This window comes from Coffea arabica, chromosome 7c, assembly GCF_036785885.1.
Source record: "Coffea arabica cultivar ET-39 chromosome 7c, Coffea Arabica ET-39 HiFi, whole genome shotgun sequence".
NCBI lineage: Eukaryota > Viridiplantae > Streptophyta > Magnoliopsida > Gentianales > Rubiaceae > Coffea > Coffea arabica.
Window position 1 is genome coordinate 12692500 of NC_092322.1, and position 23498 is coordinate 12715997.

The 23498-nt window shown below is 35.5% G+C and overlaps 2 protein-coding genes and 2 long non-coding RNA genes across 5 annotated transcripts; 3 read left to right on the top strand and 1 right to left on the bottom strand.

The window, feature by feature from the left end:
* Positions 1-247: 247 nt before the first annotated feature.
* On the top strand, positions 248-2478 carry LOC113738717 (uncharacterized). 2 transcript variants are annotated; one of them, XM_027265963.2, is made up of 5 exons: positions 248-688; positions 1230-1280; positions 1734-1867; positions 1960-2051; positions 2141-2478. In XM_027265963.2, the coding sequence occupies exons 1-5, from the start codon at positions 422-424 to the stop codon at positions 2317-2319; spliced, it is 723 nt and encodes a 240-aa protein (XP_027121764.1). In that variant the 5' UTR covers positions 248-421; the 3' UTR covers positions 2320-2478. The 2 variants fall into 2 exon arrangements, with proteins under 2 accessions (XP_027121764.1, XP_027121765.1); XM_027265964.2 differs by having other exon boundaries at positions 2152-2478.
* A 3104-nt stretch (positions 2479-5582) lies between these two features.
* Positions 5583-7030, top strand: LOC140010790 (uncharacterized). Its single transcript, XR_011817936.1, has 2 exons — positions 5583-5801; positions 6765-7030. It is a non-coding gene; the product is annotated as an uncharacterized lncRNA (long non-coding RNA).
* Positions 7031-7361: 331 nt separating this feature from the next.
* Positions 7362-11975, bottom strand: LOC113738844 (uncharacterized). Its single transcript, XR_011817935.1, has 3 exons — positions 11530-11975; positions 8277-8520; positions 7362-7664 (listed from the first exon to the last, which is right to left on the bottom strand). It is a non-coding gene; the product is annotated as an uncharacterized lncRNA (long non-coding RNA).
* Positions 11976-17990: 6015 nt separating this feature from the next.
* On the top strand, positions 17991-19333 carry LOC113738547 (strigolactones hydrolase CXE15-like). The gene has a single exon (XM_027265780.2). The coding sequence runs from the start codon at positions 18409-18411 to the stop codon at positions 19123-19125; it is 717 nt and encodes a 238-aa protein (XP_027121581.2). The 5' UTR covers positions 17991-18408; the 3' UTR covers positions 19126-19333.
* The last annotated feature ends 4165 nt before the right edge of the window (positions 19334-23498 follow it).

The following is a 23498-nucleotide window of genomic DNA, read 5'->3' on the forward strand; positions in this document are numbered from 1 at the left end:
TAAGCCTAATTGAGTTTAAGAAATATAAATTTCTATTTCATATTATTTTAAACAAGGGACAAAATAGACATTTCAACAGTTCCCTTAGTACCCGAACAAATCATGGTCTGCAAAAGCCAATAACGACGATGCTTCTCGACTTCACGTGCGGGCAAGCCAACTTAAATGACAAAATTACCCTCAGCCTTGATTCTTACGGTTACGGCTGGCTCTTGCAAAATCCTTCAAAAAACTCATCGGTGCCAGTGTGCCACTTCGAAGATGTCGAAGAGAGAGAGCAATTCCTTCAGACTTCAGAGGAGTGAAGCGCTTTTTCTCTCACACACAACACACAGTTGGCAGTACTTCACGCTTATTAATTATTTGTTTGTTACTGTATAGCTACCGTGTGACTGTGTGAGAGAGGGGTGGTGGAAGGAAAATGTTGAGTACACTGAAAATTCAGCCGAAAACGACGCCGCCTCGAGTTTATCCCAGGTGTAATGCCGGAGGATTCAGTAACCATCGCCGTTTTAATTTACCGTTGAATAGAAACCGGCGGTTTGTGTCCGTGTCTTTGGAGCAAGCTGAGTCGTCGGATTCATCCTCTCATCTGACCTCCACCGTCGGATCATCATCTTCTTTATCTCCCGTTCAATGGACCCTGCCCAGTCGCCACCTTAGCATTCTCAATTACACCGCTTGCGCGGTACGGTTTCACTCTCTCTAATTTATTGTTCTTATTTCAATTCTTCATATTTTGATCTTTACCGCTTTCATTTTGGTTTGTTTTAAGGGAATTAATGAAATCAATTGATTAAATTCCATGATTTTGTGGGAGTTATTAGAACCCTGAATTGGGTTTAAGTGTTTTAGATGATTGTGTTAATGTAGATTGAAAATTTATATTACTGAATTCACCCGCCGACGCGGGGCTCCCAAAAAAAAAAAAGAGTGAAATAAAATGGAAGTTCATCTGAATGGGGTTTGATGTTTTTAATTGAAGTGATTTACCTAATAAATTAACAGTTTTTGTGTGTGTGTGTAGTGTGTGCGAGTGTTCCCTCTACATTTTGATTGAAATGAAGCACAGAAAAAGAAAAGCCCATTTATGGCGCATAATAACTTCCCAAAATTCTGCGCAAAGTTGGAGTTATGTAATAAAGCTAATGAGTAACATGAGGAAAGAGTGGGAAAGATTTACAAATTTTCAGGTTTGCTTAATATGGGATTCATCGATTTTTTTGCAGGTAGCAATATCAGCAGCCTGGCTTTTCTGCTGGGCGATTCCAACAATGCTGGTTAGTAATGGGATTTGTTTTTTAGTTGCAAGCATGTTCTGTTCATTGGGTGTTTTGTCAACATTTTGGTTGAAATTCATGCATTCACTATAAAAGGGAATTTAAGTTTGATGGCCCTCAAATTTCTTTAAGCAAATTGGAGATTGAATTTTAATATATTAATCATGGTTTAGGTGTAATTGATTGATAATCTTGGATCAGAGAGCTGTGATTTGTTAGATGCATCATTGCTACAGTCTTGTACTACCAAAGAATTGACAAACTGGATTCAACGTGACAAGTCATTGAATCCCAAGGCCCATTGTCATGTTAAGCAATTTCGTTTTTCCAAATAAAGTCAATGCAATTATGATGTAAAATGTGTTTGAATTTTAGCTTTTTAGAGTTCGTACTGGCAAATAGAACTAGCTTCTGTCAGGAAAATAATAATTGACTATTGTGATATTCTTGAAGGCTTTTAAGAGAGCAGCTGAGTCTTTGGAGAAGTTAATGGACGTCACAAGAGAGGAGCTTCCTGATACAATGGCTGCAGTTAGATTATCTGGGATGGAGATAAGTGACCTAACCATGGAGCTTAGTGACATTGGGTGAGGATAATATGGTGAAGCTTGAATTTTGCTTGATAAGTTGTATCATTATTTTCAGATTTTATATTTGACTTGTCTCGATGATTTTGCAGTCAAGAAATTACACAAGGTGTCAAAAGTTCTACTCGAGCTGTTCGGGTGGCGGGGGAAAGATTGAGGCGGTTGACTAATATGTCTCCTTCAGGTTATTAATTTGAGAATTGGCGGTGTCTTACTGGTTGTCTTTAATAGTAATTTGGGGAGATAAATTTCACTTCATCTTTACTTGTTTAGTGCCCGTGCAGGTGGTAGCTCCGATGGAGGCGAAGGATAAAGTACCAGTTCTAGCTAGAACAGCAAGAGGCATAAGGATTGGGATTGTAAAGGGTCGTGGATTTTTTCAAATGATTTTCACCCTCACTCATTTTTATAGGATTGTCTTGAACTTCGTCAAAGGTCGAGCTAAGGCATGAATTGAGATCTTGGAAGTCACATGTTACTGGGAGAATCATTTAGTTCTGTATATATCTTTTTGTAGTAATGTGTGGTTGCTAAGTTGCTATTCAATTACCGCTGATTTTATGGATTGTTGATCTTATTTTTTCGAGTAGAAACAATATGAATATTTGGAACCTCGTGCGTTTCTTCTACAATTTGCTCAACTAGCGGAGACGTTTTTCATACTTAAAAATGTCGATAGGAGCTTCGATGATATGTTTGCTTCAGGGACAGAAAATTTCAGATCTTATGACGGAATATACCAGATATAGAAGGTTTGTGCAGTGAAGGAACATAAGTTGGGCTTTTCTATTGAAAATCTTGATGGGATTAACTCTGCCTGGTTATATAGCGTTTCAGGCGGGTATGGTTAACATATGTACATGGTTTTCTCAGGCATATCTGGCGATGGACCTCGTGTCCATCTGGATCAGAGGGAACTGTTGGAGATTGTATTGACTCTTGAGCTTCATGTAAGGGGATTTGCTGCATTATGTTTCTCTCGTACCCACCAAATAAAAAAAAAAAATCAAAAAGGGGAGAGAAAGGGGATTTGTTTAATTCTGATTCTAAATGTACTGATTGCGGGTTGTGTTCTTTGTGTGGGCGGGGGGGGGGGGGGGGGGGGGGGGGGTTTGGACGAATTGGATACATGTTCATTGTAAAGCATGAAAAAATTAGAGATACCTTGCTACAGGTTTCTTGCGAAGCTACAGGCCTCAATAACAAGTTTCAGTAATATTTTCTTGCCCACTTTTGTGGTTAGGTTGCTCTTGCCTCTTGGCATTCTTTCTTGATGCCAAAATTAAGGGGAAGTTTTAACAGCTGAAGCATCCTCTGTCCATCGTTGAAATGTGACATTCGGATGGGTTCCGGAGTTATCCCATCAAAGAATATAATCCACATGCCGTTATAAGAGTAATTAATCAATGCCTACAAATCTGTCAGCATCTTTTGCTTGACATTTACATTGGAGTTGTCTAACAAATGTCCGATAGACATTATTTAAGTTGTATTTCATTCATGTGTTAAATTTTTAAAAATAAAATTAATCTAAAAATGTATATAAATTCAACGGAGGGTAATAATTAATTATCATTGTGTGCGTGTACATGATAAGTTATGTGTATGTGTAATTGAAGTACGTTAACGAATTTCTATTGACCATCCTTTGCTTAAATTTGTTTATTTACTGAAATCTCGAGGCAAAGGAGTAATACAACATCTGATCTTCCTTAACTGCAGTACTTCACTCTATAGAATTTCGAACCCACATAGATAATTCAATTCCCAACTAGTATTTTCTTAAACAAGTTTTTGTATTCAGTAGTATGAAGAGACTCTGGCTAAGAGTGATTCTGAGAATCAGAACATAAGCTGTACTAAGGTGAACTGAGACCTGTTACATATGGAGTTAGGAATTTCTTATGCTTGCTTCGTGCACCTGTTCTCAACTCCTTGTACACGCTTATTTCTTTCTCTCCATCAATGGTGGTGCAGTATAACCCAAGAATATCCATCAATATAAACTTCAATTGTCAAAAAAAAACTCTGCAGACGGTACGTTATCGTTTGGATCCAAAATCTCTAATTTTCAATTTCTTACGACTAAAAGGTGATTAAAAGGTGACTTTGATTCAAGTTTGACAACAAATGACTTGACTTTAGTTTACAGACATTATATAAGACAAAGTGTTACGGCGTTATTTTAACAAAATTTCTAAATTGTTTTTTTCTATAGCAGTAATATTAGTCCAACTACATATTACTCGAAAAACAAAAATGGCGACAATTAATGACAATGTTAGACTTGGCACACTTGAAGATTATTGGAATAACTGTCATACAACATACAAACCACTGCAGGAAATTTTCAACACTATCATGCTGGATTGTATTCAAATAATTTTTGTTTGATTGTTTTTATGAGTTTCAATTGTAAAATTAAAATGAATAATAACTTAATGATGTGTTGATATTTTAGTACTTGATTATTTATTAAAATTTAACTATAATAAAATTTTATTAACCCAGCGGGAAAAATTTTATTAACCCCGCGGGGACGGGGCGGAGCGGGGGGAGTTTGTAGGTAGCGGGGCGGGGAATGGGGGAGGGGTCCCCCGCCCCAACCCCGGCCCGTTGCTATACCTAGATATATGTGACAGAAATTTTGGTATTAGCTTGTAAATTGTTTTGGCCTTTTTCTAATCAAATAAACTTGAGCTGAACATTCCTGCATGCATGATTGCCTTCTCCAGCTACGGTGTCACGATAGCAAACCAACCCCAAGCGGTGAGATTTACAACGGTATATACCACATCTTGGCTGTTGGAGGGCAAAATAATAGTCTAGAGAATTAATAGAGAAGGGGAAGAATTAAGAAAATCACCGGTTGTTCCCATGCGTTGTTCTGAAAAATGTTGGAATTTAAAACTCATGCATTGAGTCTCTATTCTGTCACTGATCGATCAAACTTCTTGATTAGTTGCAAGGGATCTTTTGAGCACTAAGAAATCAAGAATTACCAGCAATAATTGTACTAACCCTAAAATATTATTCGAATATCCATGACTTGGATTGGTAAGGATATTCTATCTTCTATTACACTTCTTGATACTACACAATATTTTTATAACATGTGAAAATAAGCCAGTGGCAGCGGGGTACTAAATGTGTCAGCAAATGGCATTTTCAGAGACTCGATCAGTCTATGATCGTCAACTTTCTTGTTCGACTGCACATAAAAGAATATGAAGGTGCGAAGATCTAATGAATCTTAGGATTATGACTTCGAATATATTGTAATGAGAATTGATTTTATTCCACCCCCTTAATAACGCTATTTGTTTGAACTAAAGTTGAGATTTCACGAGTTAGAAATTCTGAGTTCAAATTTCATTACGTGTGAAATTTTTTTTTATTACTATTTACGGGTTCATTTTTATCGTTACTGAATTGTAATTCCTATCATATTTGGATTAGATTTGTTAATTGCATTAGATCTACAAGGACAACCTCCTTGTAATTAATGTTGTAAAAAAAAAAAAAAAAAAAAAAAAAGAACTTAGGTCGACATAATCACATGACTGCAAAATTCAAGCAACATATATTATAGAGAATGCAAGTAAAAACGTGCATCATCATGTCAATTCTCAATTTTACACGAAATCAACTTCATATGTTTAACATTTATTGCACATCACATTATGGCGATTTTCTTGCTAAGAAGAACAAATCCCACAGCAATATACAGAACATAGAGTTCAAGAACAATACAACACACAGTCGCATTACAGAGAGGAAAGGTAGTCTGAGGAAATTCATAAAGATGGCAAATGATGATTCATCTTCTCGATGCTTTCCATTTGACTTCCAAAAACTGCTTCAATGCTTGGGTCTCCAGAAGAAGATTCCCGGGTCAGAGGAAAACCCTTCTGCCATTGAACCCACTGCAGCAGTACGAACATCCCCCTATTTTACTTGTTTTATTGTTCATAATGACCTTTTTTTTTTGGGTGAACCAATAGTTTAGTATTAGCAGTCACAGCTAACGATGGCCTGGGTAGCCATTAGGGATTTGAAGCAAACTGGGATTGCTTATAACTCTCTTTTGTTTTTTTTTTTTTTTTGGTGAGTAATTTTCTATGGTTTCGAGGGAAGGGAAAGTATAAGGGGACACAAATCCCACCTTTAATCCAAGAATTGCAATGGTATTACTCTTTTTCCAGATTTCACCAGCTGAATAGAGGTTCCAGCTACTCACGTGTCAATAGGTAGAGTCTTAATTAAATGCTCTCCTCATGACTTAAACTGGTTGGTACCTGTTTGGCACACAAGCTTTTAGCTTGGTTTTTAATAGACAAGTTTTTTTTTTTTTTACTATTTTGTCTAAAGTAATCCTCTAAAAAAGCACAAATTTTGAAATATACATATCCCAAAATATCTAAAAACACACAATTTTTTCACTTTCTTTCCATCCTTTTCCTCCACCTCCCCCACCTCAATCCACTCCCAGCAGCCGGCGCTTTGCCGAGCTGGTAACCCGGAGAGTTTTACACGACCTAAAAGGTTGAGTTTGCCGGTGAATTCTATTTGGTAGAGACAAAAATGTTAAGTCTTTGAAACTCTTAACATATTTAGCATCACAATTTTTAAGATTTAGTTGTGGCACAAATAAGTATGTCACGATTAAGTGCTATCAAAGTTTTTATGATACTTTTGACAGTGTCGTGATTTTTTTCTATACGACTTACAATGACGCTTCGTTCTAGCGTCGGAATACCACCACTATAAATTATCTATGGCGCTTTTTCACAACCCTAAATACCCTAGTCTATTTTCTTGTAATGAGATGATTATAATGCTAAGAATAGCTCATATTCTAGGCTGGTCACTTTGAATCTGAATTTTGTTTCAACAGGAGATTACTCTGCGAGCTGCGCCTTCAAGACCTCCAATAAAGACGAAGCCTGGCCAGAGTCATTAGTAGAAAAATCTCCATCGATCTCACAGGATCGTCTCAGCCCTTATGCCTCTTGTTCCTGTTATAATACTCCCTCTACATTTCTACAAGACCAACCTTATTTCCATGGCCCTTGTTACTGTATTGTAAAATAACTGAACAATAAAGACCATGTCATGTACAGTTTTTTCTCTCAATAATGATAGTACTGATAATGAAAATTATTGACGAGTGTTAAATTATTGACAATGTAAGATTAATTTAGAAAAAGTGTATAAATGCACGAGAGGATAATAATTGTTAACGCTATATATATAGGTAAAATTTAGATGTGTTATCGGGTGTCCAGAAAAATTTGAATTTTAAATTGATGAGCCAGCATTTCCTTAGTTAGCCTCTCAACTCTCAAGTACTCCAATTTTTGCTTTCTGATTTTGAATATATATATATATATATATATATTCTTCAATCATCCTACAAGAGAGAGATGGGATGCGTAAACAAAAAGGCTTAATAAATAAACTTAAAAATAAAAATCCAAACACAAACTCTCCATTTGCTGTTCTTCACTAGGCATAAAGATCAAAAGAGAAATTGGTTAAAACAGCAGAAGCAGAAGGGCTGCAATTATGCACTCTTTCCCAACAAATTAACAAATGACAAATTGTCCTTCCTGAATAGACAGCAGCCATAGATTAATTAGATTGCTGAGTTCTCAATAAACGTACTAGAGTTACCTAGTTTCTGGAGCCAAATTACAGTGAGATGTGAATATGGATTACAAATTGGTACAATTGACAAAGCTAATTCTACTTGGATTAATCCATCCACCGCCCAAAGACTGACTGCAATCTTTTCCTGCAAAAGAACCAAGTCTAGCTAAGAAAAGAGAAGCTCAATTCCTTATTTCAACATAAGCATAGGAAATGTCCAGTCATCTTTTTCTCTACTTCTAGTAAACTTCTCTACTAGTCCCCTCTGCATTATATCCCTTTACTTTCCATGGAACTTCTATCTATTAAATCAAGACAAAAATCTGACCAACTAATAGGGAACAACATTCTTTCAACCAAGTGTTCAGTGGCTCATGCTGTCTGCAGTCTTAACCATTTTTTCCTAGAACTCCATCCTACTCGTAGCTAAAGGCTTCAAGCAGAGTGCATACAACGCTGACCTTTATACCCGTGTTGAAATTTTCAAAAGTTTTAAAAATACTACATCTTATTTTTAAATTTATACTTCGACATTTTTCTTATTTTGTGAGATATTGACCTGGTCCAGAATGAAATGTCCAAACATCAATGCTCAATCTTAAATTTCATTTGGACCAAGGAACAAGCAAACCAATAGGTGATGTGCATTTTTCCAGCATAAGAATATCCATGTGATATAGACAATTAGGTAGATGGAAGGCACCATTGGTTCATTAATGTGGATGAGCCGTGCATGAGAGAGAGAGAGAGCGCACACCTTAGTCTTCCTTTCGATGTTTACAACTGCGAGATCTCTCAGAGGTATAACCTAAGCCAAAACACTTGAGAATAGCCTGTTTAGCAAGATTCATATAATGGCAGGGGTGGTTTCCCTGTCCCAAAAGCCTCAGAAGAGCTATATCCTTTACTGACGCTTCATCTCTTTCGTCAATTTCTTCTCCTATGGTAGCTTTATATGCACTTGCCTCCGTCTCCCTTTGAATGCTTTGACTTTCTTCAACCTGCAGGAAACACTAAGTTCATAAGCCTTTCTTTGGATCAAAACTACATAGACATGCAATATGAGCTGGAACTTCAGGTTTAGTCATACAAATAGCATGAAGGATGTCCGGAAGGAAATAGTGCAAATAGCTGATTATAGCTAACAACTCTTGTTATCAAAGACAACCATTTTAATCATGCATCTGCTCACTGACTGCAATATCAACTTTCCTTGCCTTAAGCAAGTAATTCCTTATATGACAACAAAAGTACTGCTATATGTTATAGGAAACGATTTAATTGCTACATGACAATACTCAGGACGCTAAGTTATGCTTAGTTTCAGCATTTGGTTTAAGTTACAAAGTCCCTATATACTTGAGCATTCAACATATGAGGAGTTGTGTTTGATGGTGTTTATATATGAGAGATATTTTATGAAACAAGTTCTGGAATGTCCTAGATCATGAGAGAAATTAAACTCAGAAATGTCTTGGTTTAGTAGGTTTTTTGGTTGTGAGGTTCTATTCATTTCACATTCTCAGTAAGAAGTCATGTTCACAATTCTTTACTTGTCCAATTTGAAAATTAAAAAGAGAATAGATGCTGCCACCTTTATTTTATCTGTAATCCACTATTTTCATTCTTAAGCATTTAAACAGAAACAAGCATGTAACTACAGCAGTTGGTCAACTTATTAGTTCAACAACTTCAAGCACTTTTCATGTCCTAGCAAAAATTTTAAGTTCTATAGCAGTTATTCTTCTTGTAGGAGAAAGATTTTCTTTTCTTTTTTTTTTTAAAAGGTCAAGCATGCCTGTTCAGTTCTCGGCTATTTGGGATAAGGGATTCAAGAAAAAAACAGGCGCACATCTCCAATTGTTGGAAAAAAAAAAGAAAATTAAATCACAATCAATATAAAATAAGTACACTTTAATGACCGTCAAAATGAAAACTACAATTTTACATCAAAGAAAAAAAAAAGGTAGGTGACCTGTAGAATCAGTGATTGTCAAGACTAGATAGAAAATTTTAAAAAACACGAGTTCTACAGCTTGTTTCTTCTACTATTGTTAACCCAATTTCAGCTTTTCTTCAATAATGTTCTGAGAAGAAGTTTTCTGCTTCAATACCTCCCAACTAAAAAGATGGTTTCCAGAGCAGGCAAACAGTACCATGGGTCAGTGATCAACTAGTACCTCTCAAGAAAACATTACAGGAATAAAACAAGCTACAATCTAACATGGCTTAGGATCTATAAACTTCTCTTCTAGAAAATAGCTCAGAATGCAAATAGAACAGCTTCTATTAGCCTGATTCCACCGCAATAACAACCAAAATTTTTTTTGGTCACCTTTTATAAAAATATATTTTTCCAATTTTGGCTCAAGTTAAATTGATTACTTTTCTATAACCTGTATATATGTTAGCCGTTTTCTGTAACTGGTTACACTTTTAGAGTTGTACATTATGTTAGTCCTAAAAATTCCCAATTTTTTGGAAGCTGCATGTCTAAAGTTAGAACACGTTTTCATTTTAGTAACACCATGCACAAAAGGAACTTATATATAATTCTGAGTTTTCCTTTACCGTCGGTTGTTCAACTAACACTCGAAATTTTTTTTTTTAAAAAAAGGTAGATTTCATTAAAGGCATTGTAAAGTAAGAAATTATTATGATATAGAGTTGTCCAGTTGGAATCGGACTGCTTAAGCCATTCATGATTAGCCACAAATATTCAAAACTTTAAAAAACAGTGGAAATATTCTATTCGGAATTCACAGAAACAGAGGCAAAATCGGAAAGACATCAGATATGCTAAGAATATTAGCTTCAAGAGAATACTAAAGTCAGGAAATTTAAGCACCCATATTCCAGCATAGAACAAGCAATATTTTAAAGAGCTTAGAATAGAAACAGTAAAAGCTATTTCAACCTTTTGTAAAGTTCAAGACCCTATCAATTGACGATCAGTTTCAAGAGAATAACATAGCTCAAAAAAATTTAAACAACCATGTTCCAGTATAGAACAAGCAATATCTTGAAGTACTTCAAACAGAACAGTAAAAGCTATTTCAACTTCTTGAAAAGTTTAATACCTTATCAGTAGTGATCAGCTAGATTCATAGACAAGCTTGTACCACATAGGAAAGCAGATCACTATTTTCAACATATTCCAGCTAATAAAAACACTCAAAGTATGTTCCATTCCACTAAGACAAGATATCCTTTTCTTTGTCCTAAGCATTCAATTTGAGATACTATTCAAGATTATGACTTTTGCCAATGGAAATTACCTCTAAAAATCTCATTTAGCAATTATTAAATGCAGTTTGATTTGTATTGCAGATACCCAACAAAAAGGCTCATACTTTTTAATAAGAACTACACAGCCACCGGCAATTTTCTGAAGATAGAATTTTCTAACCATTGACCCCCTGAAAATCCATTATCTCAGTCTTGACTCCATAAGCTCCTTCTGTGAAACTTCTACTTGCCAGGCTACCTCATTAAATTCCAGGTTATAATGTACAAAATTTTGGTCAAACCACCATGTTTACTACATATGCCATCCTTCAACACGTTTACCACATTTTCTTTTGAATAATTAAAACTCCCAACCCCACACAACCACCCCCACCACCAGCACCTCGAAAAAAAAATCTAAAAGCTTCCCAAAATCCCTACTCACAGCCGACGGAAAAAAGCAGCAACAATAATTGACCACTTTCGCCAACCAAATATAGTACCTAAATTTATTCCAATATCATGTTGCTTTACGAAAAAAAAATTTAGCTGCAAAAAAAAACGACGGGGCAAATTAAATCAAGAAATGTCCTAACTTTGCTACTCAGCAATCTTTCAATCTCAATTCCCTCCTGGCAACTACACCAAAAGTAGTAATGGAAGAAAACAAACAGAAATTTTTTTTTTTTAAAAAAAGGATATTCAATGAGGAGGAAATACTGAAAAGAATAGATTTGGCATCAGAAATGTAAAGACAAGAAAAGAGATTAAGTTGAACAAACCTTAGAGCCATGTGAAGAGCTGGATTTATTGAGCAAAGCGTCTTTGCCATGGGATTGAGAGGAAGAAGATGCAGAGCTGCAGGAGGGATTGTTGAATCGATCCAAAGCAAAGATGCTGAATCCAAAAAAAAGTATAACAACAAGAAGAATCGTGACAAGTAACTGAGCCCATACAAGCCATGGAACACTCTGGCTCTCAATCACAAATTCATCACCAAAATCGAACATATATGTCTATATGATGATAAATAGCAGAAATATTACTAATTCCAAGCAGAAAAAATGACGAAAGAATATTGATGGGTTTTCAATATTAGGGAGGAAAAAGTATGAAAAGATGAGTGAAAGCAACTTCTTCGATGGACAAAGAAAGATTTAAAACTTGGAAGTTGGAAAGGTTAGCTTAGAAATATTTCTCCCGGCGGTTTTCTTGACGAGAAGTGGACTTAGAATTGAAGTTGGAATTATTACAAGTTCAGAAGTATGCTGCCTTATTTGGACTAATTGCATTTTGCTCCCCTTAACTCTTTAAAACTGGTATTTTAGTTTGTAAGGTGTCAATTGTAGTATTTAAGTACCTCAAATTTTTAGCCAAGTAGTGTATAACGAAGTATTGAGTTTGGTTTACCATTCATGAGTTTAAGAAATGGCAAAGAAATAGTTGTGTAATTTCCAAATGAATTTTGCAGAAGAAAAAATATATGTACATTTTTATGCTTATTAATTACTAGAAAGTAAAATAAAATTGACCAATTTTTGAGGCAAATGACACTCACCTGCACTAAAGCTCCTCAAGGCTGGGTTGCACGTACTATTGGTTAGAAGCACTTTTAATTAATATGAATCATCATGAACCCACGATTCTCAAGTGCTTTAATTCTAGCAACAACCTAATATGGATAAACTAGGAAGGTATGCTATAATTTTCAAAATCTATTTGCTATTTATTATTATAAAAAAAAATCACAGTTTTTCAAATGTGACATTTCTTTAAACGTAGGCAGCACTATTTATATGCACAAGAGAAGCTAAGTAATTAGGCACGACTCACATTTGAATAAACTTGATCTTTAAAGATCGAATGATCCAAATTGAGACATACCATTATCAAATGGTACAACACAATCTGAATCGTTGAATTTTTAAAAATTGAATCTACTCAAGTTTTTGGTCAGTAGACAACCATGGTAAGAATGACAGTTTAGGAACTTCACCAGAGTAGAGCAGCAGTGCTTACACAAATTGGACTCACGAAGGCAATCCAAATTCCAATACCAACTTTCTCATTGCATTACCTTGCAAGAGATTAGATTAGAAGTTTAAGGTAGTATAATGCTAAAATTGAAAGTTCATCGATGATAAATCGATAATAGTGAACAATGTAGGGGATAAAATGTAACTAAACCATTATATAAAAGACGCGGCCTTGAATCGATGCTGACTAATGGGGCGACGGGACAAAAGAGGGCCGTGTTTGGTAGATCCCCCGTGGCCGAGCAGCCGCCAGCTAAGCAAGGGAACCGGCAATATGCGGTTGTTTGTATAATTTAGTCCAATATTATTATTATTAACTAGGCTCCAGAAAAGAGCGTTCATTTTCATCATCCGGAGGATCTAATACCATCATCAATCTAAACAATGCGATCCACAAGATACAAAAATTGCATAAGCGGCAACACCAAGCCAACATAGTTTTGACTTCATTTGGATGGCCTTTCTTGGCTTTGTGCAAAGGACGGTGGATTCAGGACAGTGGTGTGGTCCATGACCACAAGACAAGGTCTCATGCACGTAACCAATTTTTTTTTTTTTTTTTTTTTTTTTTTTTTTGGGTAGGCTAGGGATAACCAAAGAATATTTTTTGTTCTAGTTTACAGGGTTGTAATGGGTTTTTTCTTTTTTTTTTCTTTGTTTTTTTTTTGTATTAGAGTATGAAAGTAACTTTAGCACGAGAGAGAGGTTAGGTTAGATGATAAGATGGGACGGATTGTAAGTAGAAGATGTTGGATTCAATACGTCATCCTTACTACAAAAAAATGTACATATAAAAAAGTACATTTTGCATATTTCAAATGATTAATCTAGTAGGACACTCATTAGCACATTTAAATTACATGAACAGGGAGGAGGGGAGACGAATTGTAAGTGAGAGGTACTGATTCAAGGCTTCTCACTTACACACAATTACAATCGTTTCACTCTGTTGTATTTAGATACTTCTATAAATTAATGTACTTTTTTAAAAAAAAAATTAACACCTGAAACTTCTCTTAAATAGGCACCCATTACCCAAAACGTATTTCAAATTAGCAGCTCTCTCTCTCTTTGGCTTTGGAAACATCGTTTAGTGCACCTATTGCAGTAATTTGATATTTTTAGCTTGTAGGGACAAATTTTTTGGCACACATAAAATTCATTTAATTTCTTTGAGTTACGAGTTACATGGAGCAAACAAGAATGATCGTGACAACAACACAAATTACAGGATTGGATGATGTAATCCGACTTCTTTTACAACTAATTTCACTCATCCAATAAACCAGTTTCCACGACTTTATATATCTCTTTTGAGAAAACATCTACCGGTTGGAAACATGAACATTAAGCAAAATGCAGCTCCTAGATTGCTTGCATACCATACATGTTAATTAAGTAACCATTAATATAACCTATGTTAGACAAGTTTTTGAATGATTCTCTTAGAATTGAAGAAATTGTAATCCCCTTTCTTACCTTGAAAAAGGATTTCTAGAGCATTTGTTGTACCTTTCTCTTTTTTTTTTTTCAGCAAAAAACAAGCCAATCAGCAGGACAAGTTTTTGAATGATTCTTTTAGAATTAAAGAAGTTCTAATCCCCTTTCTTACCTGGAATGATTCTCCTTTTTTCAGTCCTGAGGTCCTGATTCAAATCTCCTTGCCATTTTTCCGCTTTTTAAACTCCACCCCACTTCTGTTAGGGAAAAAAAAAATCAGCAGAGCAAAAGAGCTAAGAAAGAATGTGATTTTTTTGGAAGGTTAAGAGTAAAAAAAAAAAAAAAAAAAGGCATGTGCTCAATTCTGACCAAATATTGCTCAAAATTTACAACCTGAATTGTTTTGTATTTCTCTGTGTGTTAGTGTGTACAATGTCTGCAATACCCTGTACATTGCAAGGAACAATCACCAAACAACCCTCCTGCGGGTGATTATTGATGCATCTGTCCAGCCTCACCCTGCCTGCCAAACCCGTCCGTGACATGCTTAATGGATCCACGAGGAACGAGTTTGTTTTTTTTGTTGAGCCCAAAACAAGTCTTTACTAAGCCCGGACGAGAATATAAAAGCTCTAGCCCCAAAAAAGATGTTGACATGAAAAGTCTGCCCAGGCGAGAGGTGAAAAGGCCCATTAAGGACCATGTCAACTCTCTATAAAATGGGAGAGTGCAGTTTCATTTTTCTTGTATGATTTTTTTTTTTTTTGGTAAAACTATTTTTCAAATTCGGATGACAGAAGCATTTTTTTTTTGGTGTCATATCAGCATTTCAATTCCTGAATTAAATTGCCAAGAGCACAAGCAAGACAACACTTTACTGTAATTAGTTGATAAATAATGAATAAATTTTAATAAAATGGTGCCAAACCTAAAAAACATCTCAAGTCACTTGTGCATATTCAAATATTAATGTTTTAAGTACACAATTTTTTTTTGAATTAATAAAATTTGTTTAAATGAATCCAAAAGCAGTAAATCAGGTTCAGAAATTCGATTATCAAATGAGCAATAATACACTAAGTTATTGTGATATACATATTAGTATTTGAAGAAAAAAAAAACATGTTAGAGGCCAAATGTGTACAATTGAAAATTTTTGTATCATAAAGTCATTTTAATGATCTCATGAGGGAAAAATTTGAACTTGCCAAAATTATACACATTTGAAAATCAAATATCCAAATGTTCCAGACTATGCCTGCAGGCTCATTTGATTCTCTTAGTATATTGTACATTCAAGAAAGCATCTTAATTGAATCCCTCTATACAAAGCCATGGAATAGAAAGCCTTGAATCCCCTTTCTGAGTTGAATTCAAGTTCAAGAATTCATTATTTTGGGTTAGTGAGGTAGCTAGAGTAGGGGAAAAAAAAACAAGTTTTTCAACTTAATTGTACGCAAAAAATATTAGCTAATCAATATAAGACTTTGGAAAAAAAAAAAATACAGCTTTGCTATTTAGCTGTACTTATCTTTAAATTGGATACAGTGATACAGGAAGATGGAGTGTAAGTGGGAGGTCTTGAATCCCACTTATAATAAAAAATAAATGGATTTATCGGATTCTTGAATTTGTCAAATTTTCAAATTAATACAATAAACTTAGTAACCACAAATCAAAATGGGCTCTATTAGGTGAGATGCATACGTTGCAACAAAAGGGATTATCGTTCCCTTAATTTGATTAATGATTTGGTTAGAAACACGCACCGTCCCTTTTCAGGAAAAAAGGATACAAATCACAGCTAATGAGAAACCAACTTGCCAATGCACTGAGGGCGGGTTGAATTGGGTGATAAGGGAAAAAGATTATAAGTAAGGGGTTTTCATTTACCAAAAAAAAAAAAAAAAACTTGCTATTGCACTTTCCTAATTAGGTGCATATTGTTTTTCACACTTTTCCCCTACAAATCTGTAATTACAACTGGCCATAGCATTTTTCTTCTCCCCCTAACGAGCTTTTTTATTTTTTAATTTTTGGGGAAGAAGAGGGGAAGGGGCTGTTACATCTATCAGGTAGTTGTCATCTGCTGCTTGGCGTTTGTATCTGGTTCGTCTGCACAAGCAACATCCAACTATTCGGTTTTATTAATCAATAATAATTAAAGTAATCATTCGTAGGAGTTCAGACAAGAGGGGAAAAAAAACAGATAGAGGGTTGTTGGGAAAGAGAGAAGCAATTAAAATTGAAGATCAAATGGTTTTAGGTAAGGCAAAGGTATGCGTAGTAAGCGTGATTAGTCTAATAACTAAGATTGAAACTCTAGAATTTTATTTTGTAAGTTGGATATTTCGAATTCGACGTAAAACTTCAGAATTTAAAAGTTCTACGTTTAAACTATCGTTTTGCTTGTTCGCGCCTTAAATCTTACCCTTCTCTTGTTAAAAAGACAAAAAAAAAAAAAAAAAAAAAAGTCTGGTGAAGGAGTTGAATATGCCACTCAGGACAAAAACGTTATTCTCATGGCTCAAAGCACGCAGGAAGAAGAAAAAGGCCGGAAGTTACTTTGTTCTTACAACGCAAAGTGCTGGACATTTACTCTTTGATTAATTATTAAGAGTATAAAATCAAATGGAGAGTCAAAGCACTATTGGCAGTCCTAAAGGGGCTGCAGAATCCAAGGAATTATTAGTGCTTTTCTAAAAAGAAATTCCTGTCATCCCACCAACCAGACACGGTCAATGAGGCAGGGGCAGAGAAATCGTGGTACGTCTGAAAACATGCATGTAGTGCTCTTTTGGACTTAAAAAAAAGAAAGAAGGGATAGTTAAATAGAGAGCAAATTATCCGAATGGTCACTAAGTTTTTTTAATTATCAAGATTTGATCATTTAATTATTAGTAGTATGTTTTTATCCATTAAGTTATTAATAGTATAAATTTTGGATCATTACGTCTAATTTCGCCTTTAATTGCATGATTTATGAGACATATTATTAATAGTTAGATCTGGTAGAGTCAACGATAAAATCAGACGGAATGACATGAAATTTACAATTTTAATAATTTAGCAGATAAATATCGTATTATTAATAGTTGAATGACCAAAACTCGACTATTCGAAAAGTTTAGTGGCTTTCGGGATAATTTGCTTTTAAATAGGGAAGGAAATTATATGTCAAGCGTAGTGAGTAATGAAGCGGAAGCTTCTATCCCAACAAATCTCGAAGACCTTGACTAAATTCCACACTATTCCAAAGGTAAAGGACCAAGTACTTTAGTAGGAAATTTCTAAATTTTTTACCCATTAAAAAAGTATGAAACTTGTAATTCTGATCAATTAAGTCAACCAAACTTCTGATTTGCACAACACCCTGAAGCCTGAAACCCGTATTACCCTCTCAGCTATCCCATGTTTGTGCGAATAATTCTCAAAAAACCCACAAACTATATAACTTGTTTGATTCGCCTTTTCAGTCAAAAAAAAAAAAAAAGATATTTCAAATACGTTTTCTAAATCAATTTTTTTCAATTTAAAATGAAAGTCATGAATACGCTTATCTTAAAATATACTAGAATACTAGCATTGAAAAATAAATAAAAATTTTCCCGGCAGAGATATATAACTTGAGATATTCAACAATTTCCTAATCATTTCTACAAAATTAAAGTATATAACATCCACTGAACCTTCTGTGCAATATATCGCATCCCTGTGTACCCCACTGCCGCTCATCACCCACTATATAATGGCGAGCAAACATGTTGGAACCACAATCCATAGCTCCCCACAAAAGCTAAAAACCATTCTAGTCCTCTCCGAGGCCGAAATATCAAATATTCATTTTGAGATTAGTCCTGACAGCCAAATCAAACCATGGTCGAAGAGAAAAAGGTTGTTGAAGATGTATCAGGATGGCTTAGAGTCTTTGACGATGGTTCGGTGGATAGAACATGGACTGGACCTCGAGAGGTGAAGTTCATGTCTGAATCTGTTCCTCCCCATGAATAATTTATCGATGGGGTCGCCACCAAGGATGTTGTAATCGACCAGGAATCAGGCCTTCAAGTTCGAATCTATTTCCCTCAAAACACCGATGACAAGAACTTGAACAATCATCATAAACTTCCCATCATTCTTCATTTCCATGGAGGCGGATTTTGCATCAGCCAAGCTGACTGGTTCATGTACTACACAGTTTACACTCGCCTGGCTCGTTCTGCCGGAGCCATAGTTGTATCCGTCTACCTCCGGCGCGCGCCTGAGCACCGCCTCCCTGCCGCCTGTGACGATGGATATGCAGCGCTCCTGTGGCTAAGATCTTTAGCCCAAGGTAAAGTTGAGCCTGAGCCCTGGCTCGGGGAAAATGCTGATTTTTCCCGTGTGTTTCTTATAGGTGATAGCTCAGGGGGCAATATAGTTCACCAGGTGGCTGCTCGATCAGGGAATGATGATTTGAAACCTGTAAAAGTTGCGGGGGCGATCCCAATTCATCCGGGATTCGTCAGGAAAGAAAGGAGCAAGTCCGAACAAGAGCAACCACAGTCGCCTTTCTTGACTTTGGATATGGTGGACAAGTTCTTGAACTTGGCTTTGCCAATTGGAAGCACGAAAGATCATCCCATAACTTGTCCTATGGGGGATGGTGTTGTGCCAAAGATTCAGAATCTGAATCTCCCGCCTTATCTCTTCTGCGTGGCGGATTGTGATCTCATCAAGGATACTGAAATGGAGTTCTATGAGGCCATGAAGAAAGCAGGTAAAGATGTGGAATTGCTCCTCAATTCTGGCGTTGGTCATAGCTTTTATCTGAACAAGATTGCTTTTGACAATGATCCAACTACTGCCAAGGAAACTGAAAAGCTGTTCACAGGGATTATAGAATTCATCAAGAAGCATTGAATCTTGTAACAGTCTTGATTGTCCTTGCTGTTTTTGTTAGTTGATCAGTCCACTTAGTTCAAGGATTAGTGTAATGGTAAAATAAAGGACCAGAAACCATTCGCTCTTCCGGTGGCATAAATGGCCCCTCCAATATGTTACAATTAGGGGTGTAAGGAAGTCAGATTAAGTTTGATTATTTATTTTAATGGTTTTGAACTTGTGTTTAGATTTAGCTTGTTTATTAATTGAGTCCGAGTTTAAACTGGATTTTTATTCTAAGCGAGCGTGAGTAGCTTAAATTTTTTAGATATAAATTTCAAAATTTTATACTAATCTAACCAAAAATGTTTTGAGTTTAAATTTTATTAATTGACGAATCAAATTCAAATATATAGAATCATAGCTGAATTCATATAAGTTTAAATGTATTTCAGGCCTGGTTACAGGTCAAGCTCAACAGTTACGATACACAATTTTTATAGGACGCGGGGTTGGAGCGGTTGAAAGGTGTAACATCATCTGTACAAGGTGTAACAATTGAACAATAGTTAGTAAAATAGAATAATATTTTTGTAGGCCCCACACAACATGAAAATCGAGTTACAAGACGTGATTTGAATCGCACAAAATTTTAAAGCTTCATCCTGGCCGTGAACTGCCTGGAACGGTTGTCTCTGACAACCGTCCAGGCCCCTCGTCCATTTTTATATGCGCCAAAAGCGATCGTGAAGTATCAGTGTAGGGTCTTATCAGTAACAGCAAGCAACATGAAACTGACAAAATGTTAAGTATTTCAACAAACATTTTTTAATAGCGTGCCCCTTTTGGTTTCCATTGACCTGTAATCTATAGTTAATTAATCTGGTTTGGATAGAGCACTAACCAAATGTACGACAATTTTCTTGTTTTTCTAATGTACGCTTGTAAATAATTTAGAGAGCACCTTAAAACTATACATGTGTACTTGAGTGTAAACACCGAGTGTGTACATAATGAACGAGTGTGTACATAAAAATAAAAGGGCACTAGTGTGTACATAATTAGATACTTTTAAAAAATAAAAGGGCACTGGTGTGTACATAATTAGCCAGAAAAAATAAATCTTAATTTTTTATACACTGACAGTACAAAGATTTTTTTACAGTCGATTTTGAATTTATGTTATATGTGTATAATTTGAATTTCAAATTTAAATTCATGTTATGTGCTGCCATGATCTAAACCTGCTATTGTAAAAAAAAAAAAAAAAAAATTTATGCATTGATAGCGTATAAAAAAGTTATTCAAAAAATAAACATGCTTTCATCCATACGAATAATCACAAATTTCACCCTTAGTTTACACCGATCTCTCGCAGTCCAGCCACTACCTGGTTTTGGTTTTTACACCTCTCTCAGGCTGTCCAACCATTACCGGGTTTTGCTTTAAATAAATCTGTCCTTGAACATCCAATTTATCACTTAATTTCTTTAATCTCCAACACCTTGCTCTTTCTTGAATCTCTATCGCGTTACCCAAAATTCACTATATAGTGATTTCTAGGTAATTTCAGGTGTTCGATGACTGCCACTGTACCTACGCCTAAGTTCGAAAATCACCCCACAGAAATGGCAAGCAAAAAAGATCATAAACAAAGCTGGCAAGTAACAATCACTCCATTATATAGAGGCATGTAAAGTTCCAACTCCCAACACCATCCATGTGCATGTCCTAATATGGATATATGTACTGTGGCAAAGTGGCTTGGTATGGTATAGCAATTCATTCATCTACCCGTCATTGTTTTGGCATTATGGGAAAAACCAAATAATTGTTGTTCATGCATGTCCACACGTTATAAAAAGTCTGATGAAAGTTCTTGAAAAAGCAAATGTGAAACATATCAATCTGTTGGAGTATCGGTAAAAGAATGAAAAAACATGGCGATTCTTCTGCCCTACTTTCTATCTATCGTACTCTCAATCCCATTTTTTATTATATTATATAATTTCTTCTTTATAAATATCTTATCGTATAAGTATCTGTGTTTTTGTTTCCCTTCGCTATTATATCGTCCAATTGCTTGTGTTTTTACGAGAACAAGGCAAAATGCGTAAAAGAAGAGTCGTCATCGCCATTAGTAATCTTTGGCGGAAACTGATTGAGCACGGGGGTGATAACGAGTTAAGATGGACTCAAGTAGCGGTACGCTCATGTTCGAAAAGTCTACTCGAGTTCGAGCTCGATTTGACTGAATAGAAATTATACAATTCGACTCGATTCGAGAAAGAATAATTGAAGCTCGAATTCAACTCGATGTAAATATTAGGTATAATTTAGGTGCGTTAATGCATCTGCATCGGACCCTCATTAAAAAAAAAATCCTTTTTTACATAATATGCTTCAATCTAGATAAAATCCTTTTTAGATCTAGATAAGGTCTAAATTTCAATCTACATACAAGCTTGGATTGTACATTACCAAGACCTTACCTAACCCGTATAACTTTTTGCAGGGCTTGGATCTAGGCAGCCTTTAAGTTAAAAATCTGAATCCGGACCCATTACATAAATATAGCTTTGAATCTTTAGCAAAATCCGATTCATTGATATGTCTACATCAAAGTTCAATTTATGAACCCCACTGAAAATGATAACAACGACAAGCCAATGGAACATCCCCAGTTCAGCAGCCAGCGGCAAGTTTGCTTCAAGATGCTCAGCACATTCTCTTGCTATCCTCCGAGAACCGGCACGTTCCCCCGATGTTGCTTTCTTGCTTGCTTTCCTATAGCATGCAAAATCCATCAATTTCACCACTTCAAGATGTTCAAGGCGATGAGGTGCAAGATATATAAGCCTGGGAATCCTTGCTCCTGTGACAAAGAGAGCGTCCACTTTTTCCTGACAGTAAATATTAAGGAAGGTTAACATATGGTTATAAAGAAGAAGGTCAGAACTATCAAACATAAATACTTGTGGAAATTTTCTTGTCGATTCCAACGTGCAATACTTCTTTCCTGGATTGAGTATATCCCAAATTGAACTGTGGAAAACAAGGAATACCATTTATCGTACCACATAATGCAAAAAAATGAGAATAAAAGTCTAAAACAAAGTAGACAACTGGAACAAATATTAGTAACTCAGTAAAAAAAAAAGTACTCAGTAAATGCGTTTTCTAAGAAATACATGCACGTACAAACCAAAAACCGCCTGAATACGGCTTTTACCATTTGACAAAAAAAAAGGTTTGAAAAACAACACCCTGTGGCTTTCTTTTTCTTTTTTTTTTCCCCCTTTTTAAACTTTGTGAGAATTCACTTACATAAGGTAACCTGCAGGCAATATTTACTTTGTAAGAAGTTTTGAAGCAGACAATTATCTACTCCTCCAGGCTCGCTGGATCGAAGCCAAGCATGAGCTCGATTGAGTTTCAAAATCAAAACTCAAGTTTAACTCGTCTTATAAGAGTGAGATTAAACTCAACATCGAGAGTCAGACAATTGATTGAGGTTGAGTCTTTATTTGAGACGAACTCAAGCTCGAACTTAAATAAAAGAAATAACATTTTGCTTCCCAAACATCATTGTGGTAGGCACTAAAAGCAAACATAGAGAATAAGAGATACTAATGTGTAAGAACATACTAAACTTTATCATCCATTCATAGTTGTATCCCACAATTAATTTCACATATGGCCATCAGAATCCGGATCCGGTCCTTATCTTTGTGATGACTAATACAATGACAATGCAAACTTTAATTTAACCAGTAAATTGTACACTTAACCTCTAGCAGTGTCCAGGGTAACTTTTTCGTTTGTTTGAACTACATTTGAGTTCAAAGGTTTGGTTTGTTCATTTGGTACCTTTCTTAAACAGTCAGAGCAGTGGCAAAATGTCAAAAAATCAAAAGCTATCCACCCCTATCTTTTGGACATGTTATTCTGTATCCACTCCAAATTAGCCTGTAAGTTTTTCTATAGTTGTAGAACTTTTGATGTTTGTCTTGGAAAAATCGCATATGAAAGCTAAAAACCAGAAATTGAATGAATATTTTCAGCAATCAAAACTGAGGTATTTGGTTCATTGGTTTATTCTCCTATACATTTCGTGATATACCAAATTGGATTCTCTAACTATTTTATTTGTTTGGGTAAAATTGATGTTAGCCCTCAAAAATCTTGGCTGCAAAACGATTCAATGAATTTGAATCTTTGGTGCCCCAACACCTGTTAGAAATATCCAGTTGGTATTTACGGTGGAAATCTTTGAATATTTAGTTCAAATCCAAGTCCTAAGTGTACAAATACCAAAAAAGCAAGGGGATAAGCTAGGTCTAATCACCATCGAAATTGAGGAATCAGTCTATCAACACATAATCTTGTACCAGTAGTATTTTCTAAATTAA

What these genes read in the sequence shown, in the direction of transcription:
- LOC113738547 (XM_027265780.2), top strand. Translation starts at nt 18,409, where the DNA reads ATGTACTACACAGTTTACACTCGCCTGGCTCGTTCTGCCGGAGCCATA.
- LOC113738717 (XM_027265963.2), top strand. Translation starts at nt 422, where the DNA reads ATGTTGAGTACACTGAAAATTCAGCCGAAAACGACGCCGCCTCGAGTT. An exon ending in ATGGAGCTTAGTGACATTGG is followed by an intron (nt 1,868 to 1,959) that starts GTGAGGATAATA and finishes ATGATTTTGCAG; the next exon opens with TCAAGAAATTACACAAGGTG. An exon ending in GACTAATATGTCTCCTTCAG is followed by an intron (nt 2,052 to 2,140) that starts GTTATTAATTTG and finishes TTACTTGTTTAG; the next exon opens with TGCCCGTGCAGGTGGTAGCT.